Source organism: Furipterus horrens, unplaced genomic scaffold (genome assembly GCF_987537825.1).
Source record: "Furipterus horrens unplaced genomic scaffold, mFurHor1.1.pri manual_scaffold_3, whole genome shotgun sequence".
Taxonomy (NCBI): Eukaryota; Metazoa; Chordata; class Mammalia; order Chiroptera; family Furipteridae; genus Furipterus; species Furipterus horrens.
The window spans coordinates 137,210,624-137,229,860 of NW_028327173.1; the positions used below are offsets into that span (position 1 = coordinate 137,210,624).

At 48.5% G+C, this 19,237-nt stretch overlaps 1 protein-coding gene across 1 annotated transcript in view; it reads right to left on the bottom strand.

Annotated features, from left to right (window-relative positions):
* Nucleotides 1–10,616: 10,616 nt before the first annotated feature.
* The window catches only part of LOC150016094 (T cell receptor alpha chain MC.7.G5-like), a 242,803-nt gene continuing 234,182 nt past the window's right edge, over nt 10,617–19,237 (bottom strand). The window contains exons 4-7 of the mRNA XM_090270301.1: nt 14,034–14,312; nt 12,821–12,865; nt 11,826–11,933; nt 10,617–11,172 (exon numbers count right to left, since the gene is read on the bottom strand). Of these exons, the coding sequence (XP_090126427.1) occupies nt 11,827–11,933; nt 12,821–12,865; nt 14,034–14,312 (431 nt within the window). The 3' untranslated portion in view covers nt 10,617–11,172; nt 11,826. The remainder of the gene's footprint in view (nt 11,173–11,825; nt 11,934–12,820; nt 12,866–14,033; nt 14,313–19,237) is intronic.

Below are 19,237 nucleotides of genomic sequence, written 5' to 3' on the forward strand. Positions count from 1 at the left end.
TGGGTAATTTGATGTTTCACCAAAAAAGTGCTTGAGACATGATGCATGAGCAAGCGTGTTATGATGAAGCTGCCAGTCACCATTTGCCCATAGCTGCGGCCTTCTGAACCATTCAAATAGTTTCTGTGGAGGAATGTTCAAGCTTAATGCAAAATTTGATGCAGATTCATTGCTCTACTTGGTCAGTCATTTTGAATGTGACGGCCACACAGTACGCATGCTCCCTCAACAGCGTCTACTGCCCCACTGACTAGTACAGTGAAGTCATCGTTATTCACACATGCACACTCTAGTCCATTCTCCTTGACCACCAGGTTTCATTGATGTCGCACAAACCATTTTTGTTATATTAACAGTGGCAGGGCTCTTCCTGCACAGAGCTTGTATGTATCTCGTAGGCAGTGTGAACAGAGTGCAAAGAGTGGGGATTTTGTTCATATACTTATTTATAGGATACAGTATTTTCCAAACCACTTTCACAAATACTCTCATTTTATTCTTGCGATTGATTATCTCAGGGGTTCCAATCCTCATTAGATGGAGAAATTGAAGCTCAAATTTGTGACTTGCCTAGGATCAGAGTTGAGGACACAGCTTGGCATATTTATGTGTATCATACTAGCAGCCCTACTTCTGTTTGGGGTGCTGTACAGAGGAAATAAACAAGCTGTGCTGAGGATTCTGCTATTTAAACTGAGCTGACTACTGAGATGATGGGTTGTGCTTCAGAGGGTCTCCCACATGGCTGCACAGTAGAATCCCTTGGGGAGCGTAAGGGCGAAATCTCATTGCCCAGGTCACAACCCAGAGCAAGTGAGTAAAAATCATTGAGGGTGGCATCTGTTCTTCGCACAGCTACCCAAGTGATTCTCATGTGCAGCCAAGTTGGAGAAGCATTGATCTGGGTTCTTGCTACTCAAAATGTAGTCCATTTACCAGCAGTACTGATACCACCTAGGAACTTACTGGAAAAGGAGACTCAAGCCCTTCCCCAGACCCTACTGAAGCAGAATATTTATTTTGACGTGGTTCCCAGGTAACTTATATGCGCATTAAAGTTTGCAGATGATCTAGAGCAGTGGTTCTCAAATTTTGGTGTATCTCACAATTTCCTGGAAACTTGGTAAAAAGCTTGTGCTTCTGTGATTATTGGCTCTCCATGTAACTTTGACACAGCTAAGTTTGAGAACAGCTCTAGATCAGGAGTATGTAGTGATTTCTCAAGTATATGGGCATGGTTATGTTTCAGTAAAACTTGACAAAAGCAGGCTGTTGGTCACTGAGCCATGGTTTGCCATTCCCAGGGATACTAGTTCACTAAAATTATGATTGGTCAATTTAATTTGCCTTAAAGCTTTTATATACAGATATCATATAGCTTTATTGGGAAGCTTCTGGATTATTTTTAGTCTAGATTGATAAACCGGTGTTTTGAATAAAAGAGATACATGGGGCAAATGCTGAATTCCCATTTATTGGATTAGCTCTTGTCTCTGAGGTGATTCACCCGAGCCAGTTAGCATCAATCAGTAGGAAGCATTTGTCTTTGCTGTGTCTTTTCACTCTTTGCCATTGGGCAGAAGATTCTGGACTGCTTTTGGAGTCTTGAGTTTAAATTTAGTTAAAAGCTCATTACAACTGAGTTCTTTAATTTTTAAATTTTTTTTAGGCCTCTGTTGACTTGCTCAGTGATTCATTCTCAACTCTACATACAAAAGAACTAGCTGTGGGACTATTCATTCGAGCTTAAAAAGAAAAAGCATTACCCCCTACCCTCACCCCTCTCCCATCTGATTCTTAGGTGTTTTCTTTTAGCTGAAGTAGCTAAAGACATGGTAGATGAGAGACACTGACCCAGGATGGGTCATCTGTTCATTAGATGCCTCTTCCTGTCCCTGGGCCTTTTTTAATGCCCACTGGTTGTGTTGTAATGATGCCGCCCCAAGGGCCTTACACATGGGTGCTTAATACAGCATGTGAGCAAGTGGATTTTGAGTGCAATGGGATAGAAAGTGAGGTGCACCTTAGCATTTCCTGCTGCCTCTAGCTCAACACATTTATGGGTGGGTTTATTTTTATTTTCTGTGCTCTTTTGTGGGGCAGGAAGCCATTTGCCACAAGCACTGTACATAGTCTGTGCTCTGCCAATCTTCGCAGGGGTGGGAAGCCCAGCCCTGAGCACCTCCTGCCCACACATTTCCTGTCTCCATCACATGGAAACTAGCAGCTTACACCTTTGGCCTCTTTGATCACATCTTTTCATCTTTGTGCTTCAAAGCACTTTTGTTATGATGGTTGGGTAATACTTGGGGAGCTCCCAGAGACCTCTTCGCTGGTTATGGAGGCTCAGCAAGCTAGCACCGGCCAGTCACTAGAGGCTGGGGAGCTTGTGTGCAAACGCAGTGTGACCTTGCTCCTCCCAGCTTGGTGGTTTGCAGCTCTGGGCATCTATACTAAAGTTTCGGTGCTATATAACTTCCTAAATACATTTTATTTTTAAAAACTTAGATACAAAAAATAGATTTTTCCTGTGGGAAAACAACACTTCCCCGAACAGGGATTTTAGATGAGGGAATGAGAATAAAAGAGGAGGAAGCTTACAAAGAAGTAAAGAAAATATTTTATTTGCTTCACCAAATTAACAGGTGGGTCCAAGCTCACGCACAACTTAAATGTCAATAGGGTAAAAAAGGTGTATATTTAAGCCACCAGAGAGGCAGCCTGGTGTTGCAGAAAGTACTTGGCTTGATGTGAAGGTGTTAACTTAAGGACTTGTTCTGTCACTTATTTTGTCTATTGACCTTTTGTTTTGTCTCCAAAATTTTGCAAATAATTAGGCATCTAGACACTATGCACTATCGTGCATGGGAAAATAAAAGACAAGAACGGCCTTTGCTGTCCAGGGCGAGTGTGCTAACACTGACTATCTGACACAGGAGTGCATCCTCCTGTTATTTATGTTTCCTAGAATCCCATGAGGTAGGGCGGTGGTGCTCTTTTCCAGATGAGGAAATAGAAACTCAGTTTGCAAGTGTTAGGGTTGCAATCTTATTTCCCTCTGATTCCAAAGCATTTGAATTAGGCTTTGAATGCAATAAAATAATAAGCATGGGGATAATAATACTTCACACGGTTGTCCCAACAAAATGTAAGTGAAAGTACCTTGTTCATGTAACTGCTCTGATGTCTCAGTACTCTCACAGCAGCCAACAGAAGTGCTGGGAACTGTTCCAGGCATATTACTTTTCTCCCTCAGCAGCACATCCAGTTTTAGTGGCTTTCAGCTGCAGGACCCTGGTGGCCAATGACAGGCCTTCTTTCCTGGAGGAGAGAGACCTCTCTAGAAGCCCCCATTAGCGTCTGCTATTCAGGTCTGCTCTGCCTTATTAAATTCCTGAGATGAACAATTTTGTTTTTGACCACTTATTAATGAAATGTTCACACACACGCACGAGATGAGTAAAATAAACTTCCACATACCCCACCCCACACTCAGCTCTAACAGTTATCAATATTTTACTCCAATCTAGTTGCAGTGCATTAATAAAATCTCTAGTGAAAGAGTGCATTCTTTCTACTACACCATTTAGTTGAAAAATATTTGAGTGCCTGTTCTGTACAAGGTACTAGAGATACAGAGGTGATCAGAAGGGATATTGTACCTCCCTTTTCTGAGTCTCAAATTCTAGTTGGGATGAGAGCCCAATTAGCATAGGTAGACTCCTATTGTTGTAAATGGAGTGAAGGAAATAAACAGTATGATGTGATCTTAAATGGGGTTGGGGGGGAGCTGCTTAGATACAGTTGTCCTGAAAGACCTCTGAGCAGGTGACATTTATGCTGAGATCTAACACCTGAGCAAGAGCCATGGGACCAGCCATTGGGAGTGTGTCTAATATTACTTCACTGCCTCCCACTGCCAGATGAGTGAGTAGTGGAGTTTGCCTGTGCAAAAAGTGTTGCCTCGGGAGACTAGTAACCTCAACTTTTATTGAAGGAGTGCCTCCAGAATGTTCAGGGCTCTGCTTCGTCATTCTAATCTGACCCTAAAGGGGGATCAAGTAGGTGTAGAGTCACAGAAGAGGGAAGGGAGAATCCCAGATACAGGTCTTGGGGGAATTCTGAGACCCCGGTCCATTCATGTTCCTTCACTTATGACAGCTGCTGGAAGCACCTGGGATTTGGTGTCCAGAGTGCTCGATGCAAAGCCAGGGCATCTGAGTCCAGTGCTGACGTGAGCCTAGTGCACCGTGATACCGGGCAGACCGCTTCACCTGTTTTCTCATTTGTGAGAGGGGGAGGTAATAATCTGCTTACTACTAAGATTTACCAAGACAATCAAGAGATGTTTACTTTGGTGGTATACAGAGGCAGGATATTCATAAAGAATCTAGATAAGGATGTCACCCCCTTCACGTCCTTGGTAAATCACTGGAATAACTTGGGACATCAAGGGGAAGCAAGGGCTAATATTTTCTTTTTTCCTCTGCTAAATTTTTATGTGGGTGGTTCAGGGAAAGGGTAGACAGGCACTTCTTTCTGCTTCTCAGTGAGATTTTTGAAAGGCTTTGAAAATGGGAGGGATCTCACCCCTGGATCCTACTGCCTCGTGAATGGGAGTGTGACCACATTTCCAGAGCAGACTGGGCTCCCCTCTTCCCAAAGGTGGTGAACCCCTACCCTCAGCCATTAGGGCACTGGCCTGAGTGAGGATGGCCGCCCAGAGAAACTGCCCTCTGGGAGGGTGCTGTAGAGGTCTGGAGTCATGCTTTCAGACTTTTCGTCCTGCCCAGGGTCAAGGGGGCCCTCTGAAGGCAGAGAGGCCACCAGATGGTAAGAAGGAAGATGAGAAATCAGTGTTCAGGGATGAGGTAGTGAGGTCCCAGGGAGGTCTGGCATGCTTGGGGGGCCAGGAGTGCTGGCTTTTGTCAGAAACTTGGCCACAGGCTTGCCAGTGTCCCCCGGTTCTATAATTACTCCCATCAAGCTCTCCCGGAAACTCCTGGGGCCAGAGTGAAGGGAGGAAAGGCCATCCACTCTGGGAAACAGTGATGCATTGATGGGTCCTGGAGCCCTAAGCGCACGTGGAGGCTGACTGGCTTAGTTAAGGGGAAGCCGCACTTTTATTTCACCAGGATGGTCCAGTCTGACCCAGCCCAGCTGATGTGCATGTAGGATCACAGTTCATCTTTCTGGGTATTCCGTATGATCTGCATTTTTGTTTACTGAGCATTTCACACTGAATCCCTTTGACAACACTGATGTGGGCTACTTTTTACATCTGTATGATTGATGAAAAATTGGGACTCAGAAAAATTAAAAGCCCTAGGAGAGAAGGCTAGTGAGGGGCAGTGAAACTTACACATAACAACTGGTTCTCTGGATTTCTGCCTTGGGACTCACCCCCAAAATATAATAACAAAAACCTCCACCATGCAATCACAGTCTGATACCTCTCACGCGCAGGTCCTCACTGGAATGTTAGCTCCTTAAGGACAGAAACTGCATGCGTATTTAAAGGGAACAGTACTTTATTGAGATATAATTTACATACACTAACATGCATGAATCTTAAGCGTCCAGTTTGACGCATTTTGACATGTGTATATATACCCGTGTAACCACCACCCAGATCAAGGTACAAAACATTGCACCACCCAGAAGGATCCATTGTACTCCTTGGAGTCAATCCTTCTACTCCAGAGGCAACAATGCTGGTGATTACTTTTGCCTGTTCTTGAACTTCATCTGTGTGGAGTTATACAGTTCGTACAGAGCCTAGCATGGCGTCTGGCACATGGCTAGTATGCAGTGGGACAGAAAGCCTTGTTCTTGACTACCCTAGGAGAGAGCGTTGACCGCACTGGGAGACCGAGGCTGTGGACGGTTAGTGACCTGCCCAGGGCATAGGCCAAGGAAAGGGATAGATCCCGGACCCCAGCTCAGGCTCCTTGATTGTGACTCCGCTTCCCCAAGGAGCAGGGCTCCCCAGCCCCTTTGCAGGCTCCCTTCCAGCACTCTGTAGGAGCAAGCTTGGTGATCTTGGGCACGTAGTGCCCCCTGCTGCCTGCGGGGCCTGACCCAGACCCCTCTCTCCTCCGTGGGATGGACAGGATTACACGGACCGGAAGCCCAGTGCAGTGACTGGTAAAGGACAAGGTCTTGCAGAATAAGAGCTACATGGCATTTTATTTTCCTTGGAAAAGAGAAGAGGTTTTCCTAAGCTTTGGGGGCTTTCCATCCCCAGCAGGAACAGACTAAGGGACAAGGAGGCCTCTTTGGTGGAGCGCTGCTGCCCCCAGGTGGATGGCTAAGGGCACTACCACAGTGCAGGATGTCCAAGTCAGGCATTTTGCGGGTCTTGGATTCTGGTCTCAGCTTTTAGGCCCTTTGCCTGCTGCTGTCCTGAATTCTGCTATTCTGGTCTCTGAGAAGCGGACATCAGTCAGGGCCATCACTCATGACGCCATCCTCGCCTGGAATGGAAGCCTCCTTCGGAGAACTAGCTCCCGTTGTGTTTGTGGGTCAGCTGTGGCCCCCACAGCTCCTAGGGGAAGGTGGGGTGGACATAAGTACTGAGGGCCTGTCCTCTGTTGAGCCAGGGTTTAGGTGAGATCAAGGTTTGATCTTAGGGCTTGGCTCAGATGGGGTGCAGAGGCGGGTCAGGAGAGGCCTCTCGGCAGTGATGTGTGCAGCACCTCTCACCCTGCTGCTAGGTGGGGCTGCCACTCTGCGCGGGGTGGGGGTGGGGGCTGTCAGCCCCTCCCAGCGTGGTGGCCTTCCTGTCGCACCTGCGGTTGGTGGTGTAACGGTGCAGCCCACGTGGCCTCGGCACGTGGCCTAGGGCGATGGTATCTCCAGCTCAGTATTTTTAACTCTTCTTTCCAGAGGATGTGGCTTTTGCGGGAGAGCTTCAAAGGGGGCCCTGTTTGCCCCTCTTGGCAACCATGACGTCATGGAAATGGGAGGGGGCCGCCCCAAGCCCCCAAACACCTGGAGGGAAGTGGGAGACTTTTTTCCACTTCCTGTCCTACTTCTGGCTACTGACTCAATGTCTGACCTGTTTATTAATTTCAAAATATAGCTCTCCGTGTGACACTCATCGGAAACCATACGCATGTGTGTGTCTGGGTGAAATGAAGCCTGTAAATCAGGTGGCCTTACACGGCGGCAGGACCCTGGCGGCCCGTGGTGCGTGTCCTCATCAACCAGTGTACTTAGTAACGAAAAGACAGCACTGAGTCTCCAGGCAGCTGGCTTCCCCCAGGTCCGCTCACTGCTCCTGGAAGCAGGTGGAGGAAGGGGTGTTGAGACAGGACGCGGAGAAAGAGAGGTGGGATAGTAATAGGACCCTCAGCCCTGGACCTTGGCGTGGCCCCATGGTGCCCAGAGCTCTGACTCCCAATGCCCTGTGTGCTTTCCCAGGCTAACTGTCCTCCAGGCTGTATGGGATGAGCCCGCGTGGGGCTGCACTGGCCAAGGGGTCATCACTGAGGCTTTACTTCTCCTGATAGTTCTTGAGAGCTTACTCTTAGCTCCTGGCAAAACTGGAAGAGAGGCTCACCAGGTCATCTCCTCTATTAATCCCACGTGCTCCTCCATCTCTCTCTTTAATTCATTGATTCTAGAGAGAGAAGCAGGTGGAGGAGAGACATTGATTTGTTGTTCCACTTATTTATACATTCATTGGTTGCTTCTTGTATGTGCCTTTGAACCCGCTTCCTTGGTGTATAGGGATGACAACCAACTGAGCTGTCCGGCCAGGGCAGCTTTCCCTTCTCTTATGCACCCCCCACCCAGCGTGGCTCCCTCCTCAGTGCCCAACCATACTAATCATTATTCATGCTTTCACTGGTTAAGTGTATATTTAGCATGCGCTGTGTTCCAGGCACTGTGCTAGGCATTGCAGACACATGGATGAGTAAGGTACACTTCCCATCCCAAGTGCACACAGTCTAGTGGACTTTCTTGCTGAGATGTCACCTGACAACTAAGGTGGTATCTCTGAAGGGCTTAACATGTAACTCCAGGGTAGTTTAATTTTATTGCAAACCAAGAAGATAAACAACCCTTCAAGACCCAGATGGCTGCCTCTCCAAAGGTGGGCAGAGGGGTCTGAAGACCTCACTCAGGTCTTCCTGAAGCACATACTGCTTAGTCTGACCTTCTCTTGACTGGCCTGTAATTCCAACTGCAGTTGGAGGGCAGTTCTCCGGGTGAAGTGTCAGAGCATCTTAGGCCTGAGCTCATGAGAAGTCATTTGGTCCATTCTTCTGCCTCCAGGTGGCCTGAGGTTAAGCCTTTTGGGGCAGTAGTGCTTCTGACCAGAGAAATCCACTCTGTAACTGGCCTTGGTGACACGTGCTCGGCTGGGGCAGTGGCTTTCCTCCTTGGAGCTGGTCTCTGCTCATGGGGACTGAGGCTCTTCATGTCAGGGCCTCCGTGTGGACCTGGTGACTGTGTCCTCAGGTCTCCTCAGCGACCTCTCCCCTCCAGGCTGAACAATGCCTGGTCCTTACTGCACTGAGGGCTCTGCTGACCCTCCCAGTAAGCACAGGACTCCTTCCCTGGGGCCTCCTCACAAGGCCACTTGAATTCCCCTGGACATCCTCGGTGGGGCTAGGTGTGAAAACAGAGTGGACAAAGTTGAGTGGCATCTCTGCACCGCCCCTAGTCTGCTTTCGGACCCGGTTTCAGATTCAAGAGAAATTCTTTCTGGTTTGAGATGGAAACTTCTTAGGGAGCAGTGTTGACCCTGATGTCCAGATGACCTCCTTCCTGCCCGAGGCCTTGTCATGCTCACCGTGGGCAGGGTCTGGGTGGATCCTGTCACTGCCATACCACCTCATAGGTCCTTGGGTGGCCCCAGGAGTTCAGTGACTTTGGGGCCTGTCCTCTGAGGACTCTGGGGCCGGCACTGCTTCCCAAGCTCCCTTGGCCTCCTGTAGTCTGGGCTCCTCCAGGGTTCTTGGAGCGGTCTGTCTTTGCCCCCTTTACTGCCTTGCAGGGTCCCTGTCCCAAGACCCTGTATCCCCTTCAGCTTCAGGATCTTTGCAACCAACTCTCACCTCCCTGCACCCCTCCCCTGGTTTTTTGCATGCAGACCAAAGTGAATTACCATTTTAGGAGGAAAAACAACAACAACTAGTCTGTCCTAAGTTTTTAATGGTTGATAAACACTTGCTCTGTTAACCCTCTCAGGGGCATTTTCATTTAATATGGGAAAGAGAATTAATTAAAAGAAACCACCAATGGTGGAATCTCTGGCATGGTGTCAGATTGATGAGTAGGCAGCTTCGCGTTCCCCACAGGTGGGGGATCCTGCTTTGGAGAAGGAGGGTCCTGTTCCCTTATGTGTGAGTGAACTGCTGTGATGAGATTTCCATGGAGACTTTTCCTAGTAGTGATCTTTAAAGGGACTTGTATTTTGACTGCAGATGAAGTGGCTCAGAGAGAACTGGGGGTTGTGATCATGCTTGGCAGGACTGACCGGGACATGGATGGTAGTTCTGAGCTCTACAAAGGCCACCGAGTCAGCGGTGCATGGAACTGGAGGCAGCCTCCAGTCCCAAGTGACCTTTTATAGATGGTGAGCCTGGGGCTTATGGAGAGGAGGGATATGCTAGGTCACTCACTGAGTAGGTAGCTCTGTCCCTGTGAAAAGAAGCAGGCCTGAATTGTAGCTGGAAGGATTTGCATGTTTCTGGCTGATGGAGTCAGAGACACGTGGGTGAACCATAGAGGTATTTGAGGACAGGATGCCCTCTGACCCCTGGGAACTGGCAAGCACTAGGCTTTAGTGTTGATAGCAGTGCTTGTGAGGGGGATGGCTGAGTGACCTCTGTGGGGCGTTCTTATCAGCTTCTGTGGCATGAGGGAAGGTGTCAGGCATCAGGAGGCTCAGGAGTTTCCTAGGACCCCAGGGAATCCCACTTCCTGTCCTCCAGGGGGTCTTGAGACTCTAGTCTGCTTGGCTTAGTCCCTGGGCTCAAGGGGAGAGAGCTCATCTCCCCTTTTCTTATCCTCACATCCAGGATGGTGGGGATATAAAGTCAGCTAGGGTCACAACCTCCCTCCCTCCAGCCCCACCCTGCCATTCCTAGACTGGACATCCTAAGGGGCTGGGCACTGGGTTGGGACCCAGGTGGTGGAGTAGTGGGTGGTCCCCAGCCATGAATTTGTGGGGCAATGTAGTTTCTATGGGAATCCAGTCTGAAAGGAAAGGCAAAGGGAATGCTCCTGGGGGGGGCAGGAGACAGTGGGTGGCATTTTGGGGATACTTGCTGTGTGGTCCCTGTCTGCCAAATTTCAGCTACAGGTCACTACCACCCATGCACATGGGCCTCCTGCCACAGTGGCCCAGCGGTGTGGTGTGAAAATGGAAGAGCAGGGACTCAAGCTTTTAAGTGGGTTTGCCTGGGCCCCAGCACTGCCTTCCAAGCAGAATTTTTTAGAGGTTATTCCAGGAAGAGGTTGACATAAGCAGCTAGTTGGGTTCTGCTCCCTGAATGTCATCATGGACAAATGTCTTGGTTTCCTTCTGCCCAGCTAGTGATCAACAAACAGCAAGCTGAACATGACCCCGACCAAATGCGGTCAAACAGGAGCACAGTCTCTGTTTTTCCAAATCACTTTTAATGAAGCCAGGGCAGCGGAATATACAATGTAGCTCAGATACACAGCATAGCAGGGTCTAGTTAATGAGATAATTTCCCCCACATCTTGGGGAAAAGGGTGATATGTATTTCTTCATGAACACTTTTTTAACAATATTAAAAAAAAAAAAGAAAGCTCCTCACAATATTCTCTAGGAGCTAGAACCCAAGAGAACCCCCTGGTGATCCATCACCCAGTGAGACATTAGAGACAGCCTCGGGAGGGGTAGGAGGTGTCTCTACAGCCTGGAGGGGCTACAGCAGCCCTGGCTTTCCCAGGGACATTGGGTAGTGACAAGCAGCAGTGAGGGGACAGAAGGAGTGGCAGCAGCGTTTGGCAGCTTGTCAGCATCTTGATCACAAATATCTTGTAGGATCCAGCTGGTGGCATTGCCAGTGGGGCCCGAGAGGCAGAGGGAGACTTCTCCTCCTTGGAGGCCGAGAGTGCGTCTCTCTGCTTGTGAGAGAGGCGGGCGGTAAGGAGCAAGGAGCATCGGGCTCTCACATTCTTGGTGACCTGGGATGAGGAAGAACAGATGTCAGGCTGGATACCGAGGAGACAGACCCAGGAGAGTTAGGGATGTGATGGAGATGCCTCCATTTGTAGAGTTCTAGGGGCAAATGGACCCTGGAGTTCTTTTTGATGTTGGTGGAATGGGATGCAGTTAGCAGGATGCCCAGGGTCACTGGGGAAAGTGGGTGTGGAGACTCTAGCCAGGATGAAGGGTAATGAGTATAATATCGTCTCACTATATTGGAGGCACAGGACACAAGGAAAGGAACTGGGAGCCCCATTAGGCTTTTCAGTGGTATAAGTGTGTCTTAGGGGCCTGAATTTCTGTTTTTTTTTCACTCATTAGTGTGTGGCTCTTGATGTTACTTAGCCTCCATTTCTTCATTTTCAAAATGAAGATAATAACAACTGTTTGTACTTTGTGGGGGAGACATGGCCCAACTAAGGTGACTACTGTCACCCAACGGGTGTTTTGTGCTGTACAAATGTTCCAGGCCATTGTTATGAAGAGCTCCTAACAGGAAAAAATGGAGGATTTTGGTGGGCCCAGACTTAGCACCTAAAAAAAGAAGACCCTGAGGGCAGGTTTGCTTTCAGAGCTTGGGGACCCACCCCAAGACCCTCATACCCCTCCCTTGGCTGAGACGCCCGCTCACCTCAGCTGGACCACAGCCGCAGTGTCATGAGCAGGTTAAAACCGGCCACTTTCAGGAGCAGGATGCGGAGCCCGATCACTGACAGGTTTTGGAAGTTTAGGTTCATATCTGCAAAACCAAGAGGCCGAAGCGGTTAAAGCATGCACACCAGAGGTCTGCACGGCACCCTCATACCAAGGCTTTCCTGAAAGCGGGGTGGGTGGGCTTCAGCACCTCTCCCTTTGAGCTTCTGTGCACATCCCCTTATAAACGTATTTGTACATTCCTTGGGATCCACAGTACTTCATTTCAAAGTGAAAACACCAACTGCACCTAGTCCTTATTTTATTTCTGAGCTCCTCAGCGGATAGGGATGAGGTGGGTGCTCAGAACTTATTGTAATCCCTTGGGTCTGGGCCCCTTAGTGAGAATCTAGTGGCTGAACCATAAGAAGGATGACTCACACACAGCTCAAGTGGAACTGAATATGGGCCCAGGGGAGGTGGTGAGGAGTGGTGGGGATCCTTGAGAGATAAGATCACCTCCTACATGAGTTCTTCTGCTGTTCTTGAAAGAAGGCAAAACCCCCTGGCTATGGAGGGCAACTGTCCCCAAGGGTGACTTGGTAAGTTTAGGGCTATACATGAACCCTTGAGCTAGTAAGCGCATCAAAATTTCACAGCTGGGCCACCCAGAAGCTCTTGTTGGCTCTCCTGGCAGTGGAGTGATTGAAAGGAATACAGAAGCCTGGGAGTGAGCCGTTGGTCGTGTGAAACTAGCGACTCACCCTCAAAGTACTCAGAGTGGGAAAGAAAATTAAGAGATGTTGAGAAGAACCTGGGGATTCAAGAATGACCCCAGGCAGCTTTGACTAGGGCTTGAACTGCTGTTCCCATTCCTCATAACTTCATTCCTACATCCATGAATTCCCTCCCACCTGCCCTAGCCAGGCAGGGTTACTGTGGGTTCATTGCTCCCCCAAACCTGTGCAAAGCCAGGATAGACCCCTCTCTTACCTGTTTCAAAGCTTGTCTCTACCAACGTGGCATTACAGGAAATTTCTAAAAGGAGAAAAAAAGAAATTTTCTTTAGAGTGTGCTGACTCTCCCACTCTAGACCTCCTAGGAGTTGGGCAAGTGAGGGTTCACAGACTTTCCACAGGGGGAACTTGTCACATATGGGCACCTGCTGGGGAGAGCCACCTGCCCTGGCAGGGCCAACACCCTGGCTTCTGGGCACCAAGTTATTCACTTAACAAACACTGGTTGTGCGAAGTTCCTGTTACAGGACACAAGGCCAAAAGGAACCATCAGACACACATCCTGCCCTTGGCTGGAATCTGACAGAGGCAATGAGACACACACAGTGACAAGTGCCGTAAGAGGTCTAGATGCTTTCACGTGGTCCACAAAGTCTTCACCCTTGCGCCCCAAATTTGTGCCTTTGTTTTCTCCACCTCAGTCAATGGCACCATCATCGACTCAGCTGCTCAGGCATAAAATCCAGGCACTTCCCTTGACACCCTCTTTTCCTTCTCGTCCTTGCATGGGTCTACCTTTGAGTCCCAACGAGTGCTGGCCACTCCACTGCCCTGCTGTCACCCAGACCTGGCCTCCATCCTCTCTCTGCTGCGTTAGCTTCCTTTCTGCTTCCACTCTTACTCCTGCAATCCAATCTCCACTCAGCAGAGAGCTCTTTTAAAAAAGTAAATTAGATGTCATTTCCCTGCTTAAAGCCAGATGATAGTTTCTCACTGTAATTGGAATAGTATCTGCTCTCTCATGACCCGGGGGGTCGGCGCTATGATCTGGCCCTTGCCTACTTCTTCCCTCTCATTTCCTACGGCTCTCCTTTCTCACTAAGCTCCTGACTCAGACCTCCATAGGTCCCCCCCCCCCCCCACTACAGGGGAGATAACTTGGAGAAGGGCATTAGAATGGTGCCTGGAAGAGCACTGAGGGGCAAACAGCTCCAGCAGGGACAGGGGGGTGGGAACTCAGGGTGGGTGACACGGAGAGCCAGTGCCCTCTCCTGCCATCTTCTCCCTGTCTCTTCCTGCCCAGGACATTCGGTGGCCTGAGGATGGGGCTCACTGGTGCTCAGTGACCAGCAGGTGAGGGGGCTTTGCTGACAACTGGCGGCTGAGGCCACCAGTCACAGCAGTCTTTCGACGCCAGGCCTCCGGCAGGGAAGAGGTGCAGCTTGCACAGATGCCAGGGCTGCACTCACCTGAGTTGGAGTAGAAGGGCTGGTTGAAGAAGGTGTCGTTACATCTAAAATCTGTGCTGTCGCTCCAGTGCAGGGCCCCGTTGCTCTTGGGACCGATGCCCCTCATGTCTAGTGTCGTGCTGTTCCAGCCAAACACTGGGCTGTCTGAGCCGGACGCTGAGGGCCTTGTGAGTTCGGACACATTGATTTTAGAATCAAAATCGGTGAAGAGGCAGACAGAAGTGTGACTGGATTTAGGGCTTCTCAGCTGGTACACGGCAGGGTCAGGGTTCTTGATATCTGTGGGCCAAAAGGAGCTGCGTTAGGGGATGTTTGTTTCCCTCTTTGCCCCAACCCGGGCCTGAGTTCAGAGGCCAGCGATGGGCAAGAGCAGAGCTCTGTGGGGCTGGCAAGTGACACTCTCAGGCTTTAGACAGGAAAGAACATTCTAGAAACTGGCTGCTTGCAACAGACTGGGACACAAGAGGCCAGGCTCTCAGTGAATGCTGTTCGCCAGGCCCTGCCTGCCTGCCATTCAAGGAAACCTGAAATGAAGGCCCACTTAATGATACTGCTCATTCTTCTACTCAATGGGAACTGCTTCAAAAGCCTAGCAGGCTTAGTAAACACATAGCTCTGGCAGGACAAACCGAGCGTAGAAAAAGGGTCCAGCAAAGCTAACCCTGCATCTTGAAATCTGGGTTGGTCTCCCACACTTAGGTTGGGCATTGATGGGACCTGGCAGTTTATGATCGGCTGGAATTAACTCAGAAGATGGGGCACACCACCAGGAGATTTCTCACATCTGTAACAGTTTTGGACTATAAATCAAAACCCCTCTGTCCAAGCCCTGGCTCCCCCATTTACCAGATACAAGGCCTTGAGCAAGTCACCACCGCCCCTTAAATCTCAGGGATTTCATCTCTAAGGCGAGGATGTCGCCTCATCCACTTTCCTAACCAGGCTTTTCTCTGAGAAACAAATGAGACTTTCTCCATATAAAATTATATTTAATAAACTGTGAAGTATTGAACAGATGTAAGTAATTGTAGCTACTGACACTCCCAGGATATTGCCACCATAATGTGCTACCGAGTAAATACACAGTTTCTACTCTTCACCTCCAGGAAGCTAAAGGCTCTTCCTCAGTGCTGAGAATCATTTTTCAGTATTGCCTTAGGGTTTTGTGTTTTTAATGCAACTCATTGTTTATTCTTGCAGACCTCCTGCCTTTAGAGGAAGAGGCAGAGGTTTGCAGGGAGGATTAATAGGTTAGGGCCACCCAGAGAGCTTACAGCAGGGTTGGGACTACAGCTTCCTGCCCCTGTGGTTCTTGGCTCCCACAGCTCCTCACCATGCATACAAGGCTTCTCAGGCTACTGATGCACCCCACTTGCTGAGCCAGCCAGGGTGGCCTGGCAATGCAGACATCCAGCTAGACCCCAAAACTTGGGAAATCAGCCCTTGACATGGCCTTGGGATGCTGAGCCGAGGCAGAACTGCCTGCCGGTGGGGAGAACCCTGGAGCCGCAGAGCAGGGGTGGGTCCATGGTCACATGTAAGGGACATCCAAAGCTTTGGCCCCCAAGGATTCTGCCGGCTCCCCTCCAGTCTTCACATACGGCGGGTCCTGGCATCACCATGGGTTAAGGCCCTATGACATAAATCTTTTACTGGGAGGAGAGGAATGGGAAACCATTAGCACTACCAACACAGCACAATGGATTTTTCAGTCACCAGTGGAAGTCACAGGCAGGACTGGGAAGGGGGCCATGCAAGGGTGGGGAGATGCTGAGAGAAGGTGGCCCCAACAAGAAGGCAGAAGACAAGGTGCCACCAGATGCAGTTTGAGCTTAGTGGGGAGTGGGGATGGCTGTAAGGGCCAGATGTCCAACTTTGGGTCCTGGTTAAACTCTCACTTAAGTCCTAGAGGCTGTGAACTCACTTAAGTCCTAGAGAAGGTCAACACCACACTGTCCAATATGATAGTCTTTTGCCACATGTGGCTACTTAAGTTTCAGTTAGCCAAAATTAAATAAAATTAAGAATTCAATTAAAAACGAAAACCTCTTTTTAAGAGGTCAACAGACACATGCGGGAGTGGCCGCTGTATGGGATAGTGCAGATTGCTGGGACAGTTCCACGGTCATGGAGAGTTCTGTCGGACAGTGTTGGTCTGGGGAGAGCAACGCCGCGGAACAGGAGACTTGAGGGAAGACAAAAGTGGCTCAGTGTGAGACTTAAAAGCCACCTTTAAGTTTGTGAGGGGTGGCTACCAGGGGCAGACCAATTGCTCAGCTTTGCTAACGAGAGAGCAAAGTAAAATAGCAATAAATGAAGTCGGAAGAATTGACATGATTTTCAGCTTTTTTTCGCCTCCCGTTTTTACCAGTTGATACCCTTTGGATTTCCGTCTCTGCATTTTTGCTGTTGTTTTTCCTCTCTGGCCTCCCTACCTCTGATTTCCTCTCTCGCTCACCCTCTCCCCTGGTCCCCTTCTCAATGTCTTCTTTGAGCGCATCCTCCAAAGTATTAATACTTGCCTAAAACATGGAGCCGATTGGGTCACTTTCTGTTTTAAATAACTCGGGGACTCCCTATTGCCTGTAGAATAGTGGCCACACTCCTTCGCCTGACATTCAGGGTCTGCCATGGTTTTTATTTCCTGCTTTCAAGTCCTTTATATGCACCAAGCCCTTCAGATTGGTTCCCTGGGATGCTGGTCTGCGACAGCAAAGGCCTGTCTCTGGTTTACTGTGTATCCCTCTGCCACATATAGGTGCTCAAGAAACAATTGTTGAGTAAATACATGGGCTGGTGACCATCAGGTTTGCAAAATTTCTGCTTATTAGACTTTTCACTCAAAGAAGCTGGGTATTCATCTCTAAACCTCATTTTTAAAAACCCCATATTACTTTTACCCCCACATACCTCTGGTGCAACCTTAATATTTTTGTGTGAAAACAAAAAATGAGTCACTTCTAATTTGGAGGGCTATCAGCCCTGGGGGGAGAATTGTCCTGTTTCACCCTAGCAAGATAAACATGTCCTACCACTGATGATATCTCCAGTGGCAGCGTTAGCAAGTTGGGATCAACTGTTCAATTTGGAAGTTCAGCTATTCTAGATCCTGACCTTTCATTTTAATTCAAAACTAACCACAAAAGCACATGTCCCAATGCTCTAGTGCTTTAGATCCCCAGGGGCACAGCAGCAATTGAAAGCTCCCTTACACCAAATCTGTGCTTTGTCGTTAGACACTAGGAACTCAGAAATGTGAGTTAAGGGAACTGACTCTGAGTTCCACTGAGGCCCCAGTGATCATCAGGAAAGGGTTGCATTTCCTGGGAAGACTTACCAGGAATAATGGAAACTCTGGTACCTTTGCCAAATCGCAACCGGGAGGCAGCACCATCATACCACTCCTAAGGTCTCCATTACAGAAACCCTTGGGTTTCTGCTCCTCTGAGGCATGGGGTAATTCCTCTTACAGCCCACTGAGGAAGGAGAGGGGAGGCCCCCTAGGCAATGAGCTGTCCATGGAAAGAGCTCGTCCCTCACCTTCAGATCCCACCTGCATTTCTAAACTGGATTCCCAGTTTCCCAGTGGCTGGCCATGGCCTTGACTGTCTGTATTCTCTTGAAGGCTCTAGTATTCCTTTCCTTCATTGTTTAAGAAGATGTCTTGCCTTTCTCTCTATCCAATTTTATTATCAGATGTGTTTACTTAGGCCAAAATGCATGTACCTTATTTATTCTCAAGATCGTGTTCTCTTTCTTGCTTTTCTTTGCATCTGGGACCCCCTTTCTCTCCTTTGTTCATGCAGCTCTTATCCATCTTTCAGGCTCGATGAACCCTTCCTACTGCATAAAACCTTCTCCGTCTAGGCCAACTTTACAGCTAGGGCCCTAGTCCTCTGAATTGCCAATATACCTATTGACATCATCAGTTGGTTGATACTAAAATAGTTCTTAGGTTGCTGAATGTACAATAGTTCTGTCCCTTTTGCTAGGTTTTTTACTATTTGGGGCCAGATCAGGAGTCTATCTTAGATTTCTTCATACTCAGTCTAACATTTCATAGAGTGATGGCCACATGGAAGGCATTTAAAAGTATCCACTGGGCAATTAGAATTAAGTTTTAATGTGTTTGATCTAGAGAAACACAGATTTTAAAGATTGATAATGATGCCTTCTCCCTTCACAGAGGTCTCTGTAAGACAATTAGTTATAACATCCACAGTTGGCCTCACCATAGTCATCACCAATATCCCAAGAGGAAGGATTAGTGACACTGGCCCATGGGGTTGCAAATGATGCCACCTGGGATGACTCACCAGATATTATGGACACTTGGGTTCCTTTCCCAAATGTGAGTTTACCAGTCATTCCTCCGGTATTCACACTGTAGGTGACACCATTACAGAAACTCACTGGTCCTACCTTCTAGTTCAACTGGAGGAGCACGGATTTCTCACAAGGGCTAGAGAATCACACCCTTTAGAGTCTGGCTTTCTGCTCTTTTGTGTTGAGGTTTTGTCTCTGGTATGCTCAATACTTTTCCTCCTGTCCCATCCTGCTGTAGTGCCCTGGGCTGGAGGCTGAGATTTCAATAAGCTGAGAATTTAGCAGAGCAGAGACCCCTGCTCAGGGCAGTGGTATTTTGGATCCTCATGTGGAAGATCTGGGACTACTTGCTCATCACCTGCCTCATGATTATTGAAGTCCCAGTCCAAGGATGTTTCGGGGGCATTAAGTACAGAAGAAAATACCTGGGCTCAACTCAGCATCTTGGACAAAGAAAAATTAGTTGTCAATGTCCACCCTCACCCCATTCTACTTACTTGGCTGGACATTCACTCTGGTCCCTGCTCCAAAGATGAACTTGTCAGCACTGGTATATCCTCACTACAAGTAAGGTCTTTGCAATAACCTTCCTGATGTTAATTTCCTGGAACCCACCAGGATCTGAGAGCATCATCCTAAAAGTCTCCCTGGGTCTTTGTTTCTTAGACCTCCTGTTTCCCAGGTAAGCTGTTTCCCTTTCCCTTTATAATAATGTAAGCGTTAGTACAGCAAAATTCCTATGATAGTAATAACAACAACAATAATAATAATTTAGAAAAGCTATCACTTATTGATTATTTGCAATATACTGGGCATTGTCTCGTATTATTATGATGTGGTTGTTGTCATTTTGCTCTTGAGAAAGTGGAGACTATTAG